The following is a 20,430-nucleotide window of genomic DNA, read 5'->3' as shown; positions in this document are numbered from 1 at the left end:
TATCAGAGGTGGTAGGTGTGGTGAAGTTCTCGGAGCCTGAAGCACCAAGGACCAGGATAAAAGATGAGTCTGTGACGGTAGGAGTGACATGTTTGGAAAAAGTGGACCCTTGCATTTTGGCTGATCCATTTGTGGTTTCAATGATGGGTGAAAACGAACTTTAGGTGCTGTGGAATCGGTGAAGGTAACCCACAGTCGTCTTGTGATAATGTTTGTGTTTCTGTTGGTCAGAGGGAGTAGGTGCTCCATGTTAACACGAATGGGGGAAATGTGAATTATTTTGCTCTCAAGAAAATGGCGCCATTGACAGAAGTGATTACTGGAGTAGCGGTGAAAGTGGACCAACGAAAAATCGAATCAAATTTTATTGGTCACGTACACATATTTATCAGATGTTATTGCGGGTGTAGCAAAATGTTTGTGTTCCTAGCTCCAGCAGTGCAGTAGTATCTAACTAAATGCTTGTGTTTCTAGCTCCAACAGGGCAGTAGTATCTAACTAAATGCTTGTGTTTCTAGCTCCAACAGGGCAGTAGTATCTAACTAAATGCTTGTGTTCCTAGCTCCAGCAGTGCAGTAGTATCTAACTAAATGCTTGTGTTTCTAGCTCCAACAGTGCAGTAGTATCTAACTAAATGCTTGTGTTTCTAGCTCCAACAGGGCAGTAGTATCTAACTAAATGCTTGTGTTCCTAGCTCCAGCAGTGCAGTAGTATCTAACTAAATGCTTGTGTTCCTAGCTCCAACAGTGCAGTAGTATCTAACAATACACAACTATACACACAAATCTAAAAGTAAAATTATGGAATAAAGAAATATATGAATATTAGAACGAGCAATGTCGGAGTGGCACGGACAAAAATACAGTAGAATAGAACACAGTATATACATATGAGATGAGTAAAGCAGTATGTAAACATTATTAAAGTGACAAGTGTTCCATTATTACAGGGACCAATGATTCCATGTGTATGTACATAGAGACTGTTGCTCTAAGGTGCAGGGCTGAGTAACCGGGTGGTAGCCGGCTAGTGTTTGGCTATTTAACAGTCTGATGGCCTTGAGATGGAGACTGAAAAACAGCTTCTCGGTCCCAGCTTTGATGCACGTGTACTGACCTCGCCTTCCGAATGATAGTGGGGTGATCACGCCGTGGCTCGGTGGTTGATGTCCTTGATCTTTTTGTCCTTCCTGTGACATCGGGTGGTGTAGGTGTCCTGGAGTGCAGGTAGTTTGCCTCCGGTAATGCGTTGGGCAGACCGCACCACTCAATGGAGTGCCCTGCGGTTGCGGTCGGCGCAGTTGCCGTACCAGGCGGTGATACAGCCTGACAGGATGCTCTCAATTGTGCATCTGTAAAAGTTCGTGAGTCTTATGGTGAGATTCACGGTGTTTGTGATGCTTATCGTTTGGTGCGATGCAGACAGGGAGGCGTGAGTGATGAACAAAAAAAAGTTGTCTCTTCTTGTGAGTTTTGTTGTTGAGTCTTTGCCCGACAAAGTGATGTTAGGATATCAGTAAGCTTTCGTAACCGAATACATTACATTGTTACATGTGTCAAGCTTACGGGCATGCGGCAGCAGTGTGTAGGAGGGAAGTTTCTAGGTGTGCAGAAGGGCATGAGACAAAGGAATGTGTAGCATTGGGGAAAGAAGTGGTATGAGTTAATTGTAGGGGTGCCCATGGGGCCAGGCATGTCCGGTGAGAGAGAGGCAGGTTGAGGTTATCAGGATTAGAGTAGTGTAGAAGTTGTCGTTTGCTGAGGCAGTGAAGAAAGTAGAGGGAGATGGGTCAAGGGTGAGGAATCCTGAGAGGAGTGGCGTGAGTAGTAGATCTGTACCAGTACAGAGAGATAAAGCCAACAAGTTATATATGTTTCAGTAAGAATGGATTTTTTGACCACTACGCTTCTCGGGAGGCTACGTTTGTGCTTTTCTAATAACCAATGTCTGTGTTCATTTAAGTGACTGAATTGAACAAATCCTCACTCTCAGTATCTGCAATTTGGCAGAACGCACAGAACCTTTTGTTTTAAGAATGAAAGGATCTCAGTTAACGTTTCAGCTTGGAGAGAAGAAGCCTCGTGAGGTATTGGTGGGTCTCATGCAACGAATCAAATGTTAATGAATTAATTATGAATGATGAATAAGTTAAATCATGCCTGTATAACGAGACCGTAAGTAGTAGATATCTAATGGGACGATAGAGCTCCTGACAGACGTGTATGACGGTGTATCAAGTTTTGTTGGAACCTCTCCAGTTGACTGTTAATAAACAACGATTCATTTAAGATTGACTTTGAGTGTCCGTGTGTAGAATTTCCACGACAGATGCTTCGAGGGTGACTGTTGTCGATGTGTGCACTGGGTCCCTGGTTCAAGTCCCAAGTTGGGGAGAGGAGAGTAACGGAAAAAGTACTGTTTCAATGCATTCGGAAAGTATTCAGACCCCTTAAATTTTTTCCATTTTGTTGGGTTACAGCTCTATTCAAAATTAGATTAAATAGCTTTTTCCCCCTCATCAATCTACACACAATACCCCATAATGACAAAGCCAAAAAATATGTTGACTTTAAACAAGTCTGCAAAAATATGTAAATGTCATTTCAGTTTATACAAGTATTCAGCCCTTTTACTCCCTTTACTCAGTACTTTGTTGAAGCACCTTTGGCAGAGCCTGGGCGCGAACCCAGGGACTCCGATGAAACAGCTGGCGCTGCAGTACAGCGCCCTTAACCACTGCGCCACCCGAGAGGACCTGAAGCAGGTTTTCAAAAAGGATCTTACTGTAATTTGCTCCATTCATCTTTCTCCCGATCCTGACTAGTCCCTGCTGCTGAAAAACAACCATGCTTCACCGTAGGGATGGTGCCAGGTTTCCTCCAGACGTGACACTTGGCATTCAGGCCAAAGTGTTCAATATTGGCTTCATCAGACCAGAGAATCTAGTTTCTCATGGTCCGAGTCCTTTAGGTGCCTTTTGGCAAACTCCAAGAGGGCTGTCATGGAAGCCATTCTTCATTAAAAGGCACGGCTTCCGTCTGGCCACTCTACCATAAAGGCATGATCTGTGCAGTGCTGGTTGTTCTTCTGGAAGGTTCTCCCATCTCCACAGAGGAGCTCGGTCAGTGACCACTGCATTTTTGGTCACCTCCCTGACCAAGGCCCTTCTTCCCCGAACACAGTTTGGCTGGGCGGCCAGCTCTTGAAAGAGTCTTGGTGGTTCCAAACTTCTTCCATTTAAGAATGATGGAGTCCACTGTGTTCTTGGGGACCTTCAATGCTGCAGAAATGTTTTGGTACCCGTCCCCAGATCTGTGCCTCGACACAATCCTGTCTGAGCTCTACGGACAATTAATTCATCCAAATGGCTTGGTTCAATTTCGAGTCTCATAGCAAAGGGTCTGAATACTTACGTAAGGTATTTAATTTGTTTTTATTTTGAATACATTTGCAAAAATGTCTAAATACCAGTTTTTGCTTTGTCATTATGAGGTCTTGTGTGTAGACTGATGAGGGAGATAAAAGCATTTTAATCCATTAAAGGTGGAATCCTATGATGGTGCCACGTTGAAAGTCACTGAGCTTTTCAGTACGGAACATTCTGCCAATGTTTGTCTATGGAGATTGCATGGCTGTGCTCAATTGTATACACCGGTCAGCAACAGGTGTGGCTGAAATAGTCAGATCCCACTCATTTGTAGGGGTGTCCACATACATTTGTATTTTTTTTTGTGTGTGACTAAGAGTATCTTGCTAAATAATGTGTGTCTCCGCTCATACTGATGCAGTTCAAAAACAAAAACGTAAATCACTCATTTTCATGAATTGTATAAAAATGTATTTATGATCAAGGACACCATTGAGTAACACCGAGTACAACAGGAGTGACCCTCCAAGATGGTCAATGACAACATGGAGTCTTATCGGCCAAACTTTTAGACTCATACATAAGAGATTCCACACACACCCACGACTAAGAACAGCAATGAAAAACATGATTTAAAAAGATAAAAACAAAATGTTAGCCGTTTTGCTGGTGCTACGATTTCAAAATAGTCCAGATATAACAATTGAGGTGATAACTTGTGTACAAAAAATTATTTTTTTTTTACATAGGGAATTATGCATTTAAAAGTTGTTTTTTATACAAAAAGTGCAGGAGCTCCGGAGCCTTCCTTCCTCAAACTCTTCATCACACCCTAAAAACAGAGCATCTTAAGGGTATTTTTAAACATCTTTACAAAAAAAAAAAAAAAAAAAAGAAGGGGTGAAATCTCAAATATACATTTTCTAAATTAATATCTGGGCCATCATTATGGCTTGTTGAATGGTCTTCCAAGTGAAACCTTATACTACATTAACATTACGACCTATACACATGATGATTTCATAAACATTCTCTTAAAAACCCGCACCTTGTTAGAGACCACATAACTGCACTTAAAATGGGACTAAAAAGCAAGCATGCATACCAAATTACACCCTTTTCTTTTGTATAGTGCACTATATAGAGAATAGGTCCCATAGGACTGTGGTCATACAGTGCACTATATAGAGAATAGGTCCCATAGGACTGTGGTCAAACAGTGCACTATATAGGGAATAGGTCCCATAGGACTGTGGTCATACAGTGCACTATATAGGGAATAGGTCCCATAGGACTGTGGTCAAACAGTGCACTATATAGGGAATAGGTCCCATAGGACTGGTCAAACAGTGCACTATATAGGGAATAGGTCCCATAGGACTGTGGTCAAACAGTGCACTATATAGGGAATAGGTTGCTATTTGAGATGTAAAAATTGCAGGCAGACAACAGAAAAATCACTATTTTTTTTCTCCAAAAGGCATAAAAAAGAAAAGTAAAAGCAGTCAGTTAAAAGAGGAACACATAAAATCAGAAGCACAGTGAAAAGTTGAAAAATATATACGGCATATGTACACATGTAATCGAGTGTGTATATTATACAGGTTTGACAGCCCATTCCTGTTCAAATGAGTCTAGAGCAGTCAGGTCCCCACACTCAAATACTGCATGACATTCAGTCCAAAAGTGTAGCTGCAGATGAGAAACAATCTCCCAGAAAGTCGCCACAGTCTTGTTCATTAGGCACCAAAAAAAACGAAGAAAACGGTCCGAATTGGAGAGGATTGGACTTGTCCAATCCGAAACGCTTTATATTCCTTAGTTGCAAAATGTTTGTGCCTTAACAAACACGGCCCTGCTTTCAAGAATAAACAAAGAGGTCCATCCGTCTAGGCAGAAGCCTTTTACAATACAAGGGGACTGCTCTACCCTGGGGGTACAGTTTAGTTTGAGTATAACAGTTTAGTTCGAGAATACAAAACATATACAAATACTCAAACTGTACATAGCTTCAGGAATTATAAAGATTTGTGTTTTGTTGTTTTCTGTAACAAGAAAAACCTCTGTAATGGTGTTTTGTTGGTATTTTCATCAGGAATGAAAACGTTGTAGACAGAGATCCATTTAAAACAACATCCTCATTAGAGTCAGTTAAACTTGATTCTCCTCATCTCCGCTGTGTTGAAGGGAAGGCATCCCTCTCCAAGTACTGCAGGGCTAATCCATAAAATTAGAATGAACATTCTAATAGAAATATACATTCTATATATCTATTGGTTAGCCTGCTGGGTCAACCAATCAAAAATCAGTCTGGAGGAAGGAGATCGTGAAGACGAAACCGTTCTCTGACGTAAGGCCTTACGTCCTCATTCTGTGGAGGAGTGTAAGAACAGACAGCAGAGGTTGCATAAAATAGTACAGCGACACAAATGACCGGGGTGACTTTCGTGGAGGAAGAGAAAGAACAGAAACCGGTCTGTTTATGCAAGCCGGATACAGACAATCTAACAGGTACAAGGGCAAATGTTTGAGTACATAAGGAAGTCGTTGGAGTTGGATGCACATCCAAAAAATAAATTTGTTTATTTTCCCCTTCTCCAGAATGAGTACCTACCATCTCTACTAGCTTCTCCAGAATGAGTACCTACCATCTCTACTAGCTTCTCCAGAATGAGTACCTACCATCTCTACTAGCTTCTCCAGAATGAGTACCTACCATCTCTACTAGCTTCTCCAGAATGAGTACCTACCATCTCTACTAGCTTCTCCAGAATGAGTACCTACCATCTCTACTAGCTTCTCCAGAATGAGTACCTACCATCTCCACTAGCTTCTCCAGAATGAGTACCTACCATCTCTACTAGCTTCTCCAGAATGAGTACCTACCATCTCCACTAGCTTCTCCAGAATGAGTACCTACCATCTCCACTAGCTTCTCCAGAATGAGTACCTACCATCTCTACTAGCTTCTCCAGAGTACATACCATCTCCACTAGCTTCTCCAGGAAAGGAACCAGCTTGAGAAGCTCATTATCGTTCCTGTCCATGAACCAGCTCTCGATGGGAATCCCATTGGAAAGCTGTGATGAAGAACCATGACGTTTTGAATCGTATATGCCACTTTGCCGTCACATTTATCCAATACTTATTGTATATTGAGGGCATATAATTTAAGTATGCGATTCCTGCGGGATAGAATGAGTAGCTGTACTGTAAAGGCTTACCTGATAAGCGAAGGCTTGAGGTGAATTGTCGATTATTATTGTTTTTGAAAGATCTCTTCCAAGAATGTTTAGGTCCTTGATGTAGTTTCCTTGAACACATACACAGTGCTCACGAAACAAACGATGCCTGTAGGAGAGGTAGAGGAATAACCCAAATGATTAGCCAAGTGTAGAAGTGGGTGTTAGGACATTAGCACAAGCTTTATAGACGCACCCTAATCCCTACATAGGTGCACTACTTTTGGGGAATATTGTGCCATTTGGGATACAGGTCACGGTGCAACTCAACACGGGTTATTTGTAATCATTCAAAAGCAATAACTTCATTTAACTGACCTGACCAACTGTTTCTTAGGGTCCAGGATGTTGAGCAGCTTGTCTGCATACACCTTCTTAGAGGCAGTGAACAGAATGATCTGTGAACAACAAGAAAATATATATATCAAATAGAATACAAAACAAAGGATAATATTACTTTGAAAGAAATATATTCCAAATCGTTCCATTAATGTGATATATATATCCGTTCTGTTTGATTGTCTGTCCCAGTGAAGTCTACAGTAGAGGTTTACATGAGAACGGGACCCCGCGGGAATCTGGCAGGGAATGGGAGTCAAGTTCAGACAGGATCAACAGTCCACGGGAAAGGGCAGTGCAGTAATAGGGGTGGAAATACAGAGTCATGTCACAGACAGACAGGACAGTCAGGACAGACAGGACCAACAGTCCACGGGAAAGGGCAGTGCAGTAATAGGGGTGGAAATACAGAGCAGTCACAGACAGTAATAGACAGGGGTCCACAGGAAAGGGCAGTGCAGTAATAGGGGTCAGAGTCATGTCACAGACAGGACAGACAGGACTTTTTATTTAAACTATTTTCTAAATTGTAGAATAAACTAAAAAACATGAAAACTGTGAAATAACACACATGGAATCATGTAGTAACCAAGAATGTGTTAAACAAATCAATTTTATATTTGAGATTCTTCAAAGTAGCCACCCTTGATGCCAGCTTTGCACACTCTTGACATTCTCGCAGCCACAGGCATTGCTTGTTGTTTGGCGTTTTAGGCTGGGTTACTGTATAGCACTTTGTGACATCTGCTGATGTAAAAAGGGCTTTAAACACAAATTTGATTGAATAGCCTACATACTTTTGCGCACAAAATTGAGCACGGGGTGGCAGTGATATTTGAAAAGGGACAAGAATGTTCTGGGGTTATAAAACTGTTGTAGGATCAGGATAGTACAGGTTGGGGAATTTATTTTATTGACAGAACAAGACAGGAATTAATTTTTCCTCTCGTCTACAGTGGTCTGATGTCTATGTATTAAACACATAGGACCTCACCTCGTAAATTTGAGACATGCGCTCCAGGAACTCTCTGAAGAACGGCCTCAAACGCACATACACCTGCAGAGAAGAAAGAATCATATGGAAACCATATGTCAAGAGTGTCCCCTGTTCAGTGAAAGATATATGTTTTGCATGAGATTTTTAAAAAAAATAGGGGTCGGTTGTAGAAAAATCAACGGACCAGCAATGTAATAAGAAACCTTAGTTGCCGGTAGCAACCACTACAGAATGTCCGGTCAGAACAAGGACGAGACGGATGTCCAGGTTAACGGAAGACAGCCACATACATCTGACCACTCATGGTTCAGATAACCGAGAAGCATGTCCAGTGAGAACTGACATTAACTATGGCTCAAATTGTTGCGCTTGGCAGGAACAGCGGAGGTGTTTGGGAATCCCCCCCCAGTGGCACAGCGGAGGTGTTTGGGAATTCCCCCCGTGGCACAGCGGATGTGTTTGGGAATCCCCCCCCCCAGTGGCACAGCGGATGTGTTTGGGAATTCCCCCAGTGGCACAGCGGAGGTGTTGGGAATCCCCCAGTGGCATAGCGGAGGTGTTCAGGAATCCCCCCCAGTGGCATAGCAGAGGTCCCGGTTCTCAGGTCACTTATGCCATTTGATGTTGAAGACAACGACAAGTACACCTGCATGGGGGGGACCACCCAAGCGAAGAAAGAGGGACCCAACATGTACACTTAGACATCAGACAGACATGGATTTCGTCCCAGAGGGAAAACGCTGTTAGTGCTCATCAGGATGGGGACCATACGGTGTTCCCAGGGTCCAACACTAACTGAAGTCCAGGAAATCTAGGCCGAACGAGATGTGCTGATAAGTAATTGGCTGACCTTGACCAATAAGACATTAACAAAAGTGGGGGTCCCCTGAATGGGATACTAAGCTGCCTGACTAGAAGTAACCATGACTAGGATCAGATGACTGAAACCGGCCATTTTAACACATAAAATCTAATGCTTTTTCTCGATTTGTCTCCACCTCCTCTCCGCCTTCTCAAAACGCATAGAAATAATCCACGGGGAAAAAGTCCTTGAATATTTTCTTACAATGTGGTTTGAGAATAAAGTGAGAGAGAGAGGACACAAGGAAAGAAGAATTGAGAAAAAACCCTTGGATATTCTCTTACAATGTGGTGTGAGAATAAAGCGAGGAGAGAGGACACAAGGAAAGAAGAATTGAGAAAAAACCCTTGGATATTCTCTTACAATGTGGTGTGAGAATAAAGCGAGGAGAGAGAGAGGACACAAGGAAAGAAGAATTGAGAAAAAGCCCATTGACAATCACTTAACACCTGTGGATTTCTATAGAGTCACAGCCTGTACCTGGTAGATGACGTCTTGGAACAGGACAGGGAAGGTCAGGGCTGCGTCATCCAACTCATTCAGACTACAGTGCACCAACGTCTCGTCCTGATGAAGACACAAATAGTACACCTTCTGGTTAGCGGCTGTTCAACCTTCTTTAGTTGAATGCACCGACTGTGAGACGCTGTAGATGAGAGCGAGCCTAGTCGCAGATTGGTTTGTGCTTCTTCTGCCTACGCCACTGGTCAAGCCAAATTTAACCTTTGCTTAGCCCCAGAATTTTGAGAAACCAATCGTAGCGCTCCAATGGGAAAGCAACTGTCGTAGACTGGCACCCAGGCTATATTAAAAGAGAGCAGAAACTCACCAGCACCCAGGCTAAACAAGAGCTTCTGCTAATGACTCAAATATATATAAAAAAAATATTTAAAAAAGTGCTACTCACCAAATCTAGGACCAGGGAGAACTCTGGTGTGCTGCGTGTTTTGAGAGGAAGTGCTGGTTTCCTGGCTATCTGCTCCTCTGTCAACGGAGGCACATGTTTGATGAAGAAGTACCTGAAAACAGAGCAGGAACAGAAGATATTAGTTGGTTCAAGTAAAGAAAAAAACAAACATTAGCACACACACACACAATACTTTTCTTCAGTTGGTTTGATGGTGATGACGACACGCAGATGGGCGACCTACTTCTACAGACATTTAAATAAGGGCACTTCAAACGTTGTTTGTTTGGTAAATAAACTAAGAGGTAGGTACTCACGGATCAAAGACTTCCCAGTCCTCCTCGTAGGTGCCGTCTGCAGGGGCCGTGGGAGGGGCGTGGGAGTAACAGCTGACTGGGGTGCATACAGGAGCTGAATGACATATTTAAAAATGGCACAGAAATCAACAGGTTTTATTTATTCGCATGTACTTTTCTCCCCTGGTATTTCAACATAGCAAACACAGCAAGTAAAAAATTCCACAGAATATTCCAGATTACTAATCACTGGGTTTTAACCTGTTAGAAGGGGCGTACCGCCACAGTTACAAGTTAGAAGGGGCATATCGCCATGGTTACCTGTTAAAAGGGGCATATCACCATGGTTACAAGTTAAAAGGGGCATATCGCCATGGTTACCTGTTAAAAGGGGCGTATCTGTTTCTGTAACCATCTCCCCTTCCTCCACAGGTGGTTCTGGTGTAGCCAGAGGAGCCGGTGGTGGTACTGGAGCAACAGGAGACAGGACGACGCCTTCTGTAGATGTGGGGGTACTGGTCGACATTTCCTCCACCTCCTTCACAATCTCCTCAGCCTCCAGCACCTGCCCAGGTGAGTCAGACCCAAGAGTGGCTGGATCGGGGAGATACAGCAGAGACACTGGGGGTTAATCTCAAAAAGTATTTTCTTTGAATCTTCTCTCGTTAACGACGTACACAGAGAGGAATAAGGCAATGACGAGAGAAGAGTGAACATGGATGAAAGAAGAAAAAAAAGTATGTGTAACCCACAGATATGTTTTAGATTTAAAACCTCTGGCTGGACGAGGGGAATACACAGGAGTGACGTGGAGAGGAGGGAGGTATATAAGAGAATTCCTTTAGGACCGGTAAAAAATAAAAATAAATCATGGGGCTGGTATCCCAGACAGATTACACCAAGTCATGGATCAGTAAAGCACGTTGGAGGAACTCCATTGAGTAAATGTGTTTCAGTCCAATAACAGCCTTAATCTGTAACCAGTCTTCCTGGTTGAAAAACACAAACAAAAAACAAACACAAGACACAATGATGAGACTTGAGGCAGATTCTGTTACCCGTCTTGGTTGCAGGAGAGAAGAAGTTGAAGACGGGAGAGAAGATGGTGCCCAGGAGAGTAGTACGAGGAGGGCTGATGGCCACCTCCACGGGCACCTCCAGTTTACCGTTGGGCTTCAGGGGTTTACTGTTCAACGTCATTGGATCTGAGGGGAAAAACAAGGGAACTTCACTATTTCCAATGAAACCTGCGAAATCCACATGCTTTTTTTGGCAACGCAGGATATTTCCGATTTCCTGAGCATTAATGATCACCGCCTCCTTACAGCGGAGGGGAAGTGTTATCCACGTGGTCGTACAGCCAGAACTCTTACAATGGACACGACAACATCCACACTGTTACAGCAAAACAGAACATTTCGTTCTCATGAACATTCATGACCAATTGACTCATTCCAACATTTCCAAAGGCAGATGTTCACAAAGATGACGTCGTGACAACAGTTTGTCATTTCGCGTTATGAACGACTCCATTATTATTACAGATTATAAAACCGATTGGTTCCAGCCCTGAATTCTGATTGGCTGACAGTCGTGGTATCAGACTGTATACCACAGGTATGACAAAACATTTTTACTGTTCTAATTACATTGGTAACCAGTTTATAATATCAATAAGGCACCTCTGGATTTGTGATATATGGCCAGTATACAACGGACTCTGCATTGCGTCGTGCATAAGAACAGCCCTTAGCCGTGGTATATTGGCCATATACCACACCACCTCGTGCCTCATTGCTTAATTATGCCAGAGGAATGTCTTGACTCACCAGGTTTGTTAGCGCTTCTCCTGCAGCCCCTGGGGATAGTTTTGTTAGGAGGATGAGGAGAAGACGTGATCAGGTTGCTGCTGTCCACTTTACAATCAACACGACTCCTCTTAGCTGGGATGTCATGCTCCATCTGACAGAAAGGAAGCAGAGTAGAGGGACTAGTAGTTAGTGTCACAACTTGCTGAAAGCAACATTCAATATGGAACCCTTCTGACTTGTAGCTTTAATTTAGGATGCTAATCCTCTTCAACCGTTTTACGATCAAAATGCCATTTTAACTTTAAAAAAGGTGAATTGGACCTGCAGATGTTGGCCTCTTTTGGGGTGGGGGCTTGCTCCTCAAGAAACAGAAGCCAAAAGTAACTGGGGGGGGGTGATGTGGGCGTGTCCTTGCCACCACCAGGACACACCCATCTGTCAGAACCCCCCCCCCCCCCCAAAATCACAACAAACAAACCTCCTGCAGGTTGTGTTGTACAACTACAGGCAGATGTATGGTGAGATGCCAGAGGAAGCTTTGAATACATCAATAGCCTACAGTCATATGAGAAGAATGCAATTTCTGATTTTATGTAGATGTTCTAAACAAAGTGTTTTTATAATTTTAACATTGCATTAACAGGTCGATGAACCACCCTTTACGTAATACCATCGAAGCGGTGTTTTGCTAATATAACAATGTGCATATTTAATCTGTCATTGTCATTCCCAAGCGATACAGATGCTGCGCCCACCTGCATTGTTTCTGGTGGTAATGGGGCCGACCTTGGCAAACATGGTAATACCTTCCTGTTTGGTGTCCCACACACACACACACACACACACACACACACACATACACACACCAGGAGATCCCTGATCCTGGTGCAGAATACAAAGGGTTTTCCCCCCTCCCCATATTGACTGATACCATTGAATTCAATAATAATAAAAAAGACAATAAAAGTAAAAGTTGTCTAGTAAAATGTTTAATGCCGAGTGCCAGGTCTATCTCCATTCAGAGACATCAGTACAGAGTGCCAGGCCTCTCTCCATTCAGAGACATCAGTACAGAGTGCCAGGCCTCTCTCCATTCAGAGACATCAGTACAGAGTGCCAGGCCTCTCTCCATTCAGAGACATCAGTACAGAGTGCCAGGTCTCTCTCCATTCAGAGACATCAGTACATGGGTTATAGCCTGGAGATTATATGGTGAACACAGTGATCAGGCTGGTTCCCACCAGGCTGGGTTATAGCCTGGAGATTATATGGTGAACACAGTGATCAGGCTGGTTCCCACCAGGCTGGGTTATAGCCTGGAGATTATATGGTGAACAGTGATCAGGCTGGTTCCCACCAGGCTGGGTTATAGCCTGGAGATTATATGGTGAACACAGTGATCAGGCTGGTTCCCACCAGGCTGGGTTATAGCCTGGAGATTATATGGTGAACACAGTGATCAGGCTAGTTCCCACCAGGCTGGGTTATAGCCTGGAGATTATATGGTGAACACAGTGATCAGGCTAGTTCCCACCAGGCTGGGTTATAGCCTGGAGATTATATGGTGAACACAGTGATCAGGCTAGTTCCCACCAGGCTGGGTTATAGCCTGGAGATTATATGGTGAACACAGTGATCAGGCTGGTTCCCACCAGGCTGGGTTATAGCCTGGAGATTATATGGTGAACACAGTGATCAGGCTAGTTCCCACCAGGCTAGGTTATAGCCTGGAGATTATATGGTGAACACAGTGATCAGGCTGGGTTATAGCCTGGAGATTATATGGTGAACACAGTGATCAGGCTGGTTCCCACCAGGCTAGGTTATAGCCTGGAGATTATATGGTGAACACAGTGATCAGGCTGGTTCCCACCAGGCTAGGTTATAGCCTGGAGATTATATGGTGAACACAGTGATCAGGCTGGTTCCCACCAGGCTAGGTTATAGCCTGGAGATGATACGCATCTAAGAAGTAGAAAATAAGCAACAAATAATGACAGTTTACATAAATTGTTTTACAATTGGGTTATCAAGTGTACCAAAGTAACGAATTGGGTAACCTTCTGTGTGTGTGTGATATATATATATTTTACAAATGATGAGCCACTGAAAATGGTTGCAGGTGAAAGCCACATCTTTGTGAGACACAGAGTTGGTGAACGGATGATCTCCGTGTGTGTAGTTCCCATCGTGAAGCATGGAGGAGGAGGTGTTATGGTGCTTTGCTGGTGTGCTTTGCACAGTCAGTGATTTATTTAGAATTCAAGGCACATTTAACCAGCATGGCTACCATACCATTCTGCAGCGAAAAGCCACTCCATCTGGTTTGGGCTTAGTTGGACTATCATTTGTTTTTCAACAGGACAATGATCCAACACACCTCCAGGCTGTGTAAGGGCTATTTGACCAAGAAGGAGAGTGATGGGGCTGCATCAGATGACCTGGCATCACAACCACCCGACCTCTACCATATTGAGATGGTTTGGGATGAGTTGGACGGCAGAGTGAAGGAAAAGCAGCTAACGAGTGCTCAGCTTATGTGGGAACTCCTTCAAGACTGTTGGAAAAGCATTCTGGGTGAAGCTGGTTGAGAGAATGGCAAGAGTGTACAAAGCTGTCATCAAGATAAAGGTGGCTGCTTTGAAGAATATAAAATAGATTTTAATTTGTTTAACACTTTTTTGGTTACTACATGATTCCATGTGTGTTATTTCATAGTTTTGATGTCTTTACTATGTATAAAATAGTAAAAACAAAGAAAAACCCTTGAATGAGTAGGTGTCCATACTTTCGACTGGTACTGTATATACAACGCAGTGTCAGATGAAAGCCCAAAGAAACTGTCAAAGACTCTAGTGACATACTGTTCTCTATGCTACCGCACGGCAAGCAGTACCGGAGTGTCAAGTCTAGGTCCAAAAGGTACCTAACTACTTCTATAGCCAAGCTATAATATTGCTGAACCATTCATCAAATGGCCACAAAGACTATTAACATCAATCCCACTTATCAATGCAAAGTCACTTTACCCCCACCTACCTGTACAAATTACCTCGACTAACCTGTACCCCCACATATTAATTCAGTACCGGTACCCCCTGTATATAGCCTTGTCATTGTATGTTATTGTTACTTTTTATTTGAAAAAAAAAATGTACTTTTGTTTATTTGGTAAATATTTCCCCAACTCTATTTCTTGATCTGCATTGTTGGTTAAGGGCTTGTAAGTAAGCATTTCACGGTTAAAGTCCTGTTGCATTAGGCGCATGAGACAAATAAAATTTGATGACAGGAATCCATGCTTTGCTTTAGTTTCCCCTGGTACTGTTCCTAAATGCTAATGTTTTAGCATTTGAGGTACAAATCCCATTCAAGTCATGAGACCGATATTAGCATTTTTCCCGCATCATGTCCAAATAATTTGAAAGTATCTCAAATTGATTGCGAAGCTCAACAAAGTCATTTGGATTATTTGAACACGAAGCGTGTAAAACCGCTAAATAGCCATACCGTGACATCAAATCAAATTTATTTATATAGCCCTTCGTACATCAGCTGATATCTCAAAGTGCTGTACAGAAACCCAGCCTAAAACCCCAAACAGCAAACAATGCAGGTGTAAAAGCTCGGGACGTGAATGGGATGTGCCACAATTTATTTTATATTTAACCTTTAACTAGGCAAGTCAATTAACAACTAATTCTTATTTTTACACTGCTCAAAAAAATAAAGGTAACACTAAAATAACACATCCTAGATCTGAATGAATGAAATATATTCTTATTAAATACTTTTTTCTTTACATAGTTGAATGTGCTAACAACAAAATCACACAAAAATTATCAATGGAAATCAAATTGATCAACCCATGGAGGTCTGGATTTGGAGTGACACTCAAAATTAAAGTGGAAAACCACACTACAGGCTGATCCAACTTTGATGTAATTTCCTTAAAACAAGTCAAAATGAGGCTCAGTAGTGTGTGTGGCGTCTCCAGACTGTCACATGTGCCCAGTGTGAACCTGCTTTCATCTGTGAAGAGCAAAGGGCGCCAGTGGCGAATTTGCCCATCTTGGTGTTCTCTGGCAAATGCCAAACGTCCTGCACGGGGTTGGGCTGTAAGCACAACCCCCACCTGTGGACGTCGGGCCCCTCATACCACCCTCATGGAGTCTGGCCGTTTGAGCAGACACGCACATTTGTGGCCTGCTGGAGGTCATTTTGCAGGGCCCTAGCAGTGCTCCTCCTTGCACAAAGGCGGAGGTAGCGGTCCTGCTGCTGGGTTGTTCCCCTCCTATGGCCTCCTCCACGTCTCCTGACGTACTGGCCTGTCTCCTGGTAGCGCCTCCATGCTCTGGACACTACGCTGACAGACACAGCAAACCTTCTTGCCACAGCTCGCATTGATGTGCCATCCTGGATGAGCTGCACTACCTGAGCAACTTCTGTGGGTTGTAGACTTCGTCTCATGCTACCACTAGAGTGAAAGCACCGCCAGCATTCACAAGTGACCAAAACATCAGCCAGGAAGCATAGGAACTGAGAAGTGGTCTGTGGTCCCCACCTGCAGAACCACTCCTTTATTGGGGGTGTCTTACTAATTGCCTATAATTTCCACCTGTTGTCTATTCCATTTGCCCAACAGCATGTGAAATTGATTGTCAATCAGTGTTGCTTCCTAAGTGGACAGTTTGATTTCACAGAAGTGTGATTTACTTGGAGTTACATTGTGTTTAAGTGTTCCCTTTATTTTTTTGAGCAGTGTACAATGACGGCCTAGGAACAGTGGGTTAACTACTTTTTTCAGGGGGGAGAACAACAGATATTTACCTCTTCAGCTCAGGGATTCGATCTAGCAACTTTTCTATTACTGGCCCAACGCTCTAACCACTAGGCTACCTGCCACCCAAAATGTGAGCATTTGCAAACAGTTCACACAAACACACCTTGACAGCATTTCCCCTGATGAACTTCTTGATGGTGGAAAACAGGCCTGTCTCATTCTTCTGCATTCTGGGGCCTCTCCTGGTCGCAGCAGTGGGCTCCACCTCACAGTGTTTCCTCTTGGCCTGGGCTGGGCGGGGGGCTGGGGCTGGACGGCCGGGGCTGGATTTGGGACCAGGTTTTGGTTTGGCGCTGGTCTGCTGAGAAGCTTTCCGCACTCTCAACCTCATCATCCTACACGTTACATGGAAGACTGGTGTGGCAGCACAAAAAGCAGACAGGGAAATATATATATTACAAGTACAACAAAGAGAACACAGGAAACCAATGAGGTGACATGTTGCCAAGTCAACACTTTAACACAGCCACAACACATTTATTTTAGCCCTAACAATGTGTTTATTTTTACTTTGTTAGGATGTTTGGCATATTCTTGACATTTGTATTCCCCAAAAACGACTTTATCTAAAACAATAAAGAGCATGGAGAATTATAATTAACTATATAATTAAGCTAATAATTATGTCATTGCAATTATAATGTATAAATATTTCAGAATACAGATTTAAATTCACAATAACATATCCACAGTGGGATCTATGCTACAGTACTTGTAGTTATTTTATGAACACTACCAGGAAAGTGGGCGGTGTTCGTTCTGCAAAGCTTTTTTTCCCCCCCTCTTCTAGCTGAAGTTGTTGGCAAACTTTTATTAACTAGGTGCTAGTATGAGACCTAGGTAACTAGTGAAGACGACAATTCCCTTTCACAACACAAGTCACATAGGACGTTAAACCAAATAAATATGAGACTTGACCAAATGCCACCACATACATACATACATACATACATACATTACATTACATACATACATACATACATTACATACATTACATTACATTACATTACATACATACATACATAATGTGTTAGCTAGTATCTAGCTAGCAGTTGTTAGCAAGCCAGTGAACAGCGAGTGACAAGCATGAACATTACATTAGCTAGTTAACTGTTATGTAACCAGTGTTTGGCTAGCTAACCAAAACAGTTAGCGACCCCGATTATTTTATTCCGGCCATTCTAAAACGAGATACAGGTTTTACAGGTAGTAAAATGGCAAAGCTAGCCAACAAAATTGGGACTAACGATTTAACATTTTTTTTTTTTTTAAGTAACGGAATAGTTGTCTGGCGACTAGCTAACGGTATCCATCACTTTAAGATTAGCAGGCTAGCTAGCCATTTTGATTTCACGATTGCTAACCAAACAACATGCATAACATCGGTCAGCAGTTTTAATATTAGTTTTAATAAATCAAAATGACTAGTATCGTCGCTAGATATAGCTAGCTAGTCACGTTAGCCGGTAGCATTTTTAAAAGCTACATCAAGCTGGCTAAGCTAGGTGCTCACTGGCGATGTGACAATCGTTTGAATCAACAACAACAAAAAACCGTTGACACAGCCCTTAAACAATTAACGTTACTTACCGATGGTGCAAATAAATTCGTAACCAAACTTGCCGCTTGCCTGTCCACACTGGTAGCCGCAACGGTGCGGCCACCGAGAGAGAGGTCTGTCCGTCGTTATCGCTGCCAGCTGTGTTCAGAACCACAGACCATCGACGGGCTCCTCGGACGCCATTTCCCGCCTCATCACAAATTCCCGAGAGGGTGCACTCGATAAAGCTTACTCGGGACTCCACAGCGCTACTTTGATGTCTTAAGGAATGTGGATTATATTACATGCAATTTACAGTGTACCACCACCATCGCCGAAGCAGCTAAAAGTAACCACTGAATAACGTCATAAAAGTGTGCGGTAAAACGGTTTGTGAGAGATATTATTGTCATGACATGGTTTGACGGATCACGTGTTGCAATACGGAGCATATAAGTGGCTGCTGCATCGGAGTAAACCGAGTGTACCCACTGTAATGCGAATCCTAGCTAACTCGTCAGAAATCCCGGATGATTGATTCACACACACACACACACACACACACACACACACACACACACACACACACACACACACACACACACACACACACACATGTATTTAACTAGGCAAATCAGTTAAGAACAAATTCTTATTTACAATGACGCCTGACCCGGCCAATACCTAACCCGGACGATGGGCCAATTGTGCGCCACCCTATGGGACTCCCAATCACGACCAGTTGTGATACAGCCTGGAATCGAACCAAGGTCTGTAGTGACTCCTCTACCACTGAGATGCAGTGCCTTTGACGCAGCGCCACACATATGACCTGCGTAGGCGCACCTCAGCATTACTGGTACACAATTTCTTTTCTAAAATAGGTTTGGAAAGCAAAGTCTGATCTCATATACTTCCAAAGCCTACTAAGCATAGTGAGTACCGGTATGTGTGGATGCCTCTTATGGTGTGGTCATTGTAAACAGAGAAGGACGTCATACTATAGAAGTTTAGGAGTAGCCCTTCAGTGGAGCTTATCAGCAAAATAGAACAAAAATAATACATGTGTTATTTATTAAAATTACTCAACTTTTATATTTATAATTTCCTATAAGAATGAAAGCAGGACAATCATATGTAATAAAATCATATCTAATGTTTTCTTTGGAAATTCATATTTAAATACATGTTATTATAAAGCTGGTCAATTCTCTCCTAATAATCCTCATGAGTTGTGAGAATACCTGTTACTCCCATTTATAAGACATTTAATTATATACAAGCCTTTATCATATACAGATAAATATGTTTATGTGTTGCTACCATGTTGTGTTGCTACCATGTTGTTGTTATGTTGTGTTGCTACCGTGCTGTGTTGTCATCTTAGGTCTCTTTATGTTGTGTTGTCTCTCTTGTCGTGATGTGTGTTTTGTCCTATATTTATATTTGATTTGTTTTTAATCCCAGCACCTGTCCTGCAGGAGGCCTTTTGGTAGGCCGTCATTGTAAATCAGAATTTGTTCTTAACTGACTTGCTTAGTTAAATAAATAAAAAACATAGCCTATAGGTGAGAAACCCTTCCTTATGGCACTTTAAACAATGTATTTGTTTTTTTTAACCTTTATTTAACCAGGCAAGTCAGTTAAGAAAAAATTATTATTTACAATGACAGCCTAGGAACAGTTAACTGCCTGTTCAGGGGTAGAACGACAGATTTGTACCTTATAAGCTCAGGGATTTGAACTTGCAACCTTCTGGTTATTAGTCCAACGCTCTAACCACTAGGCTACTCTGCCACCCCAATATGCAGTGCTTAATTTGTCACATTGGGAGGTCCCGGAACACTCAGTGCGAGAGGGGGCATAGACTATATGCCCACATACTCGAATGTAGCTGTGGTGTTTACACTTGTCAATTTCTTGTAGCCTAATTGTCAAGACAAATGTACAGCTTTTTTTTTTTTTTAAGTCACTGCAGATCTCCTGCCATATGCACACACACACAAACTCAGTTTACAATAACGGTATTTCATATCATTATCAAGACTAACAGTAGAACGCACATCACAATACAATTTAAGATTTTTCTTATTTTATGTTGGTTACAGCAGAGCACATGAGAATGTATAGGTCCCCTGCCTATAACATGAAGCACATATTCAGATTAAGGAAAATACTTTCCTACCTTGGTTTTCAAAACCTTCCACAATGACTTTCCATGACAGT

At 42.6% G+C, this 20,430-nt stretch overlaps 1 protein-coding gene across 4 annotated transcripts; it reads right to left on the bottom strand.

The window, feature by feature from the left end:
- Window positions 1-3,815: 3,815 nt before the first annotated feature.
- Window positions 3,816-18,519, bottom strand: LOC124037503 (CTD small phosphatase-like protein 2-A). Of its 4 annotated transcripts, none has more exons than XM_046352264.1 (13): window positions 18,255-18,519; window positions 16,768-17,018; window positions 11,840-11,972; window positions 11,069-11,215; window positions 10,392-10,604; window positions 10,032-10,125; window positions 9,715-9,826; window positions 9,288-9,374; window positions 7,943-8,005; window positions 6,928-7,007; window positions 6,592-6,718; window positions 6,352-6,447; window positions 3,816-5,584 (listed from the first exon to the last, which is right to left on the bottom strand). In XM_046352264.1, the coding sequence occupies exons 2-13, from the start codon at window positions 16,996-16,998 to the stop codon at window positions 5,519-5,521; spliced, it is 1,449 nt and encodes a 482-aa protein (XP_046208220.1). In that variant the 5' UTR covers window positions 16,999-17,018; window positions 18,255-18,519; the 3' UTR covers window positions 3,816-5,518. The 4 variants fall into 4 exon arrangements, with proteins under 4 accessions (XP_046208220.1, XP_046208219.1, XP_046208218.1 ...); XM_046352263.1 differs by having other exon boundaries at window positions 3,816-5,738; window positions 18,255-18,516; XM_046352262.1 differs by having other exon boundaries at window positions 3,816-6,447; window positions 18,255-18,517.
- Between the last annotated feature and the right edge of the window lie 1,911 nt (window positions 18,520-20,430).

The sequence above is a fragment of the Oncorhynchus gorbuscha genome, linkage group LG06 (genome assembly GCF_021184085.1).
Source record: "Oncorhynchus gorbuscha isolate QuinsamMale2020 ecotype Even-year linkage group LG06, OgorEven_v1.0, whole genome shotgun sequence".
In the NCBI taxonomy this organism is placed as follows: Eukaryota; Metazoa; Chordata; class Actinopteri; order Salmoniformes; family Salmonidae; genus Oncorhynchus; species Oncorhynchus gorbuscha.
This window is presented reverse-complemented; position numbering and strand designations above follow the sequence as displayed.

Bases quoted from the DNA above. Each gene is read 5' to 3' on its own strand.
- LOC124037503 (XM_046352262.1), bottom strand. From the start codon at position 16,998: ATGATGAGGTTGAGAGTGCGGAAAGCTTCTCAGCAGACCAGCGCCAAA. The intron at 9,827-10,031 runs GTGAGTACCTAC...CTCTGTTTTCAG, and splicing joins GACTGGGAAGTCTTTGATCC to GTACTTCTTCATCAAACATG. The intron at 7,008-7,942 runs GTGAGGTCCTAT...TGTTGTTCACAG, and splicing joins GCATGTCTCAAATTTACGAG to ATCATTCTGTTCACTGCCTC.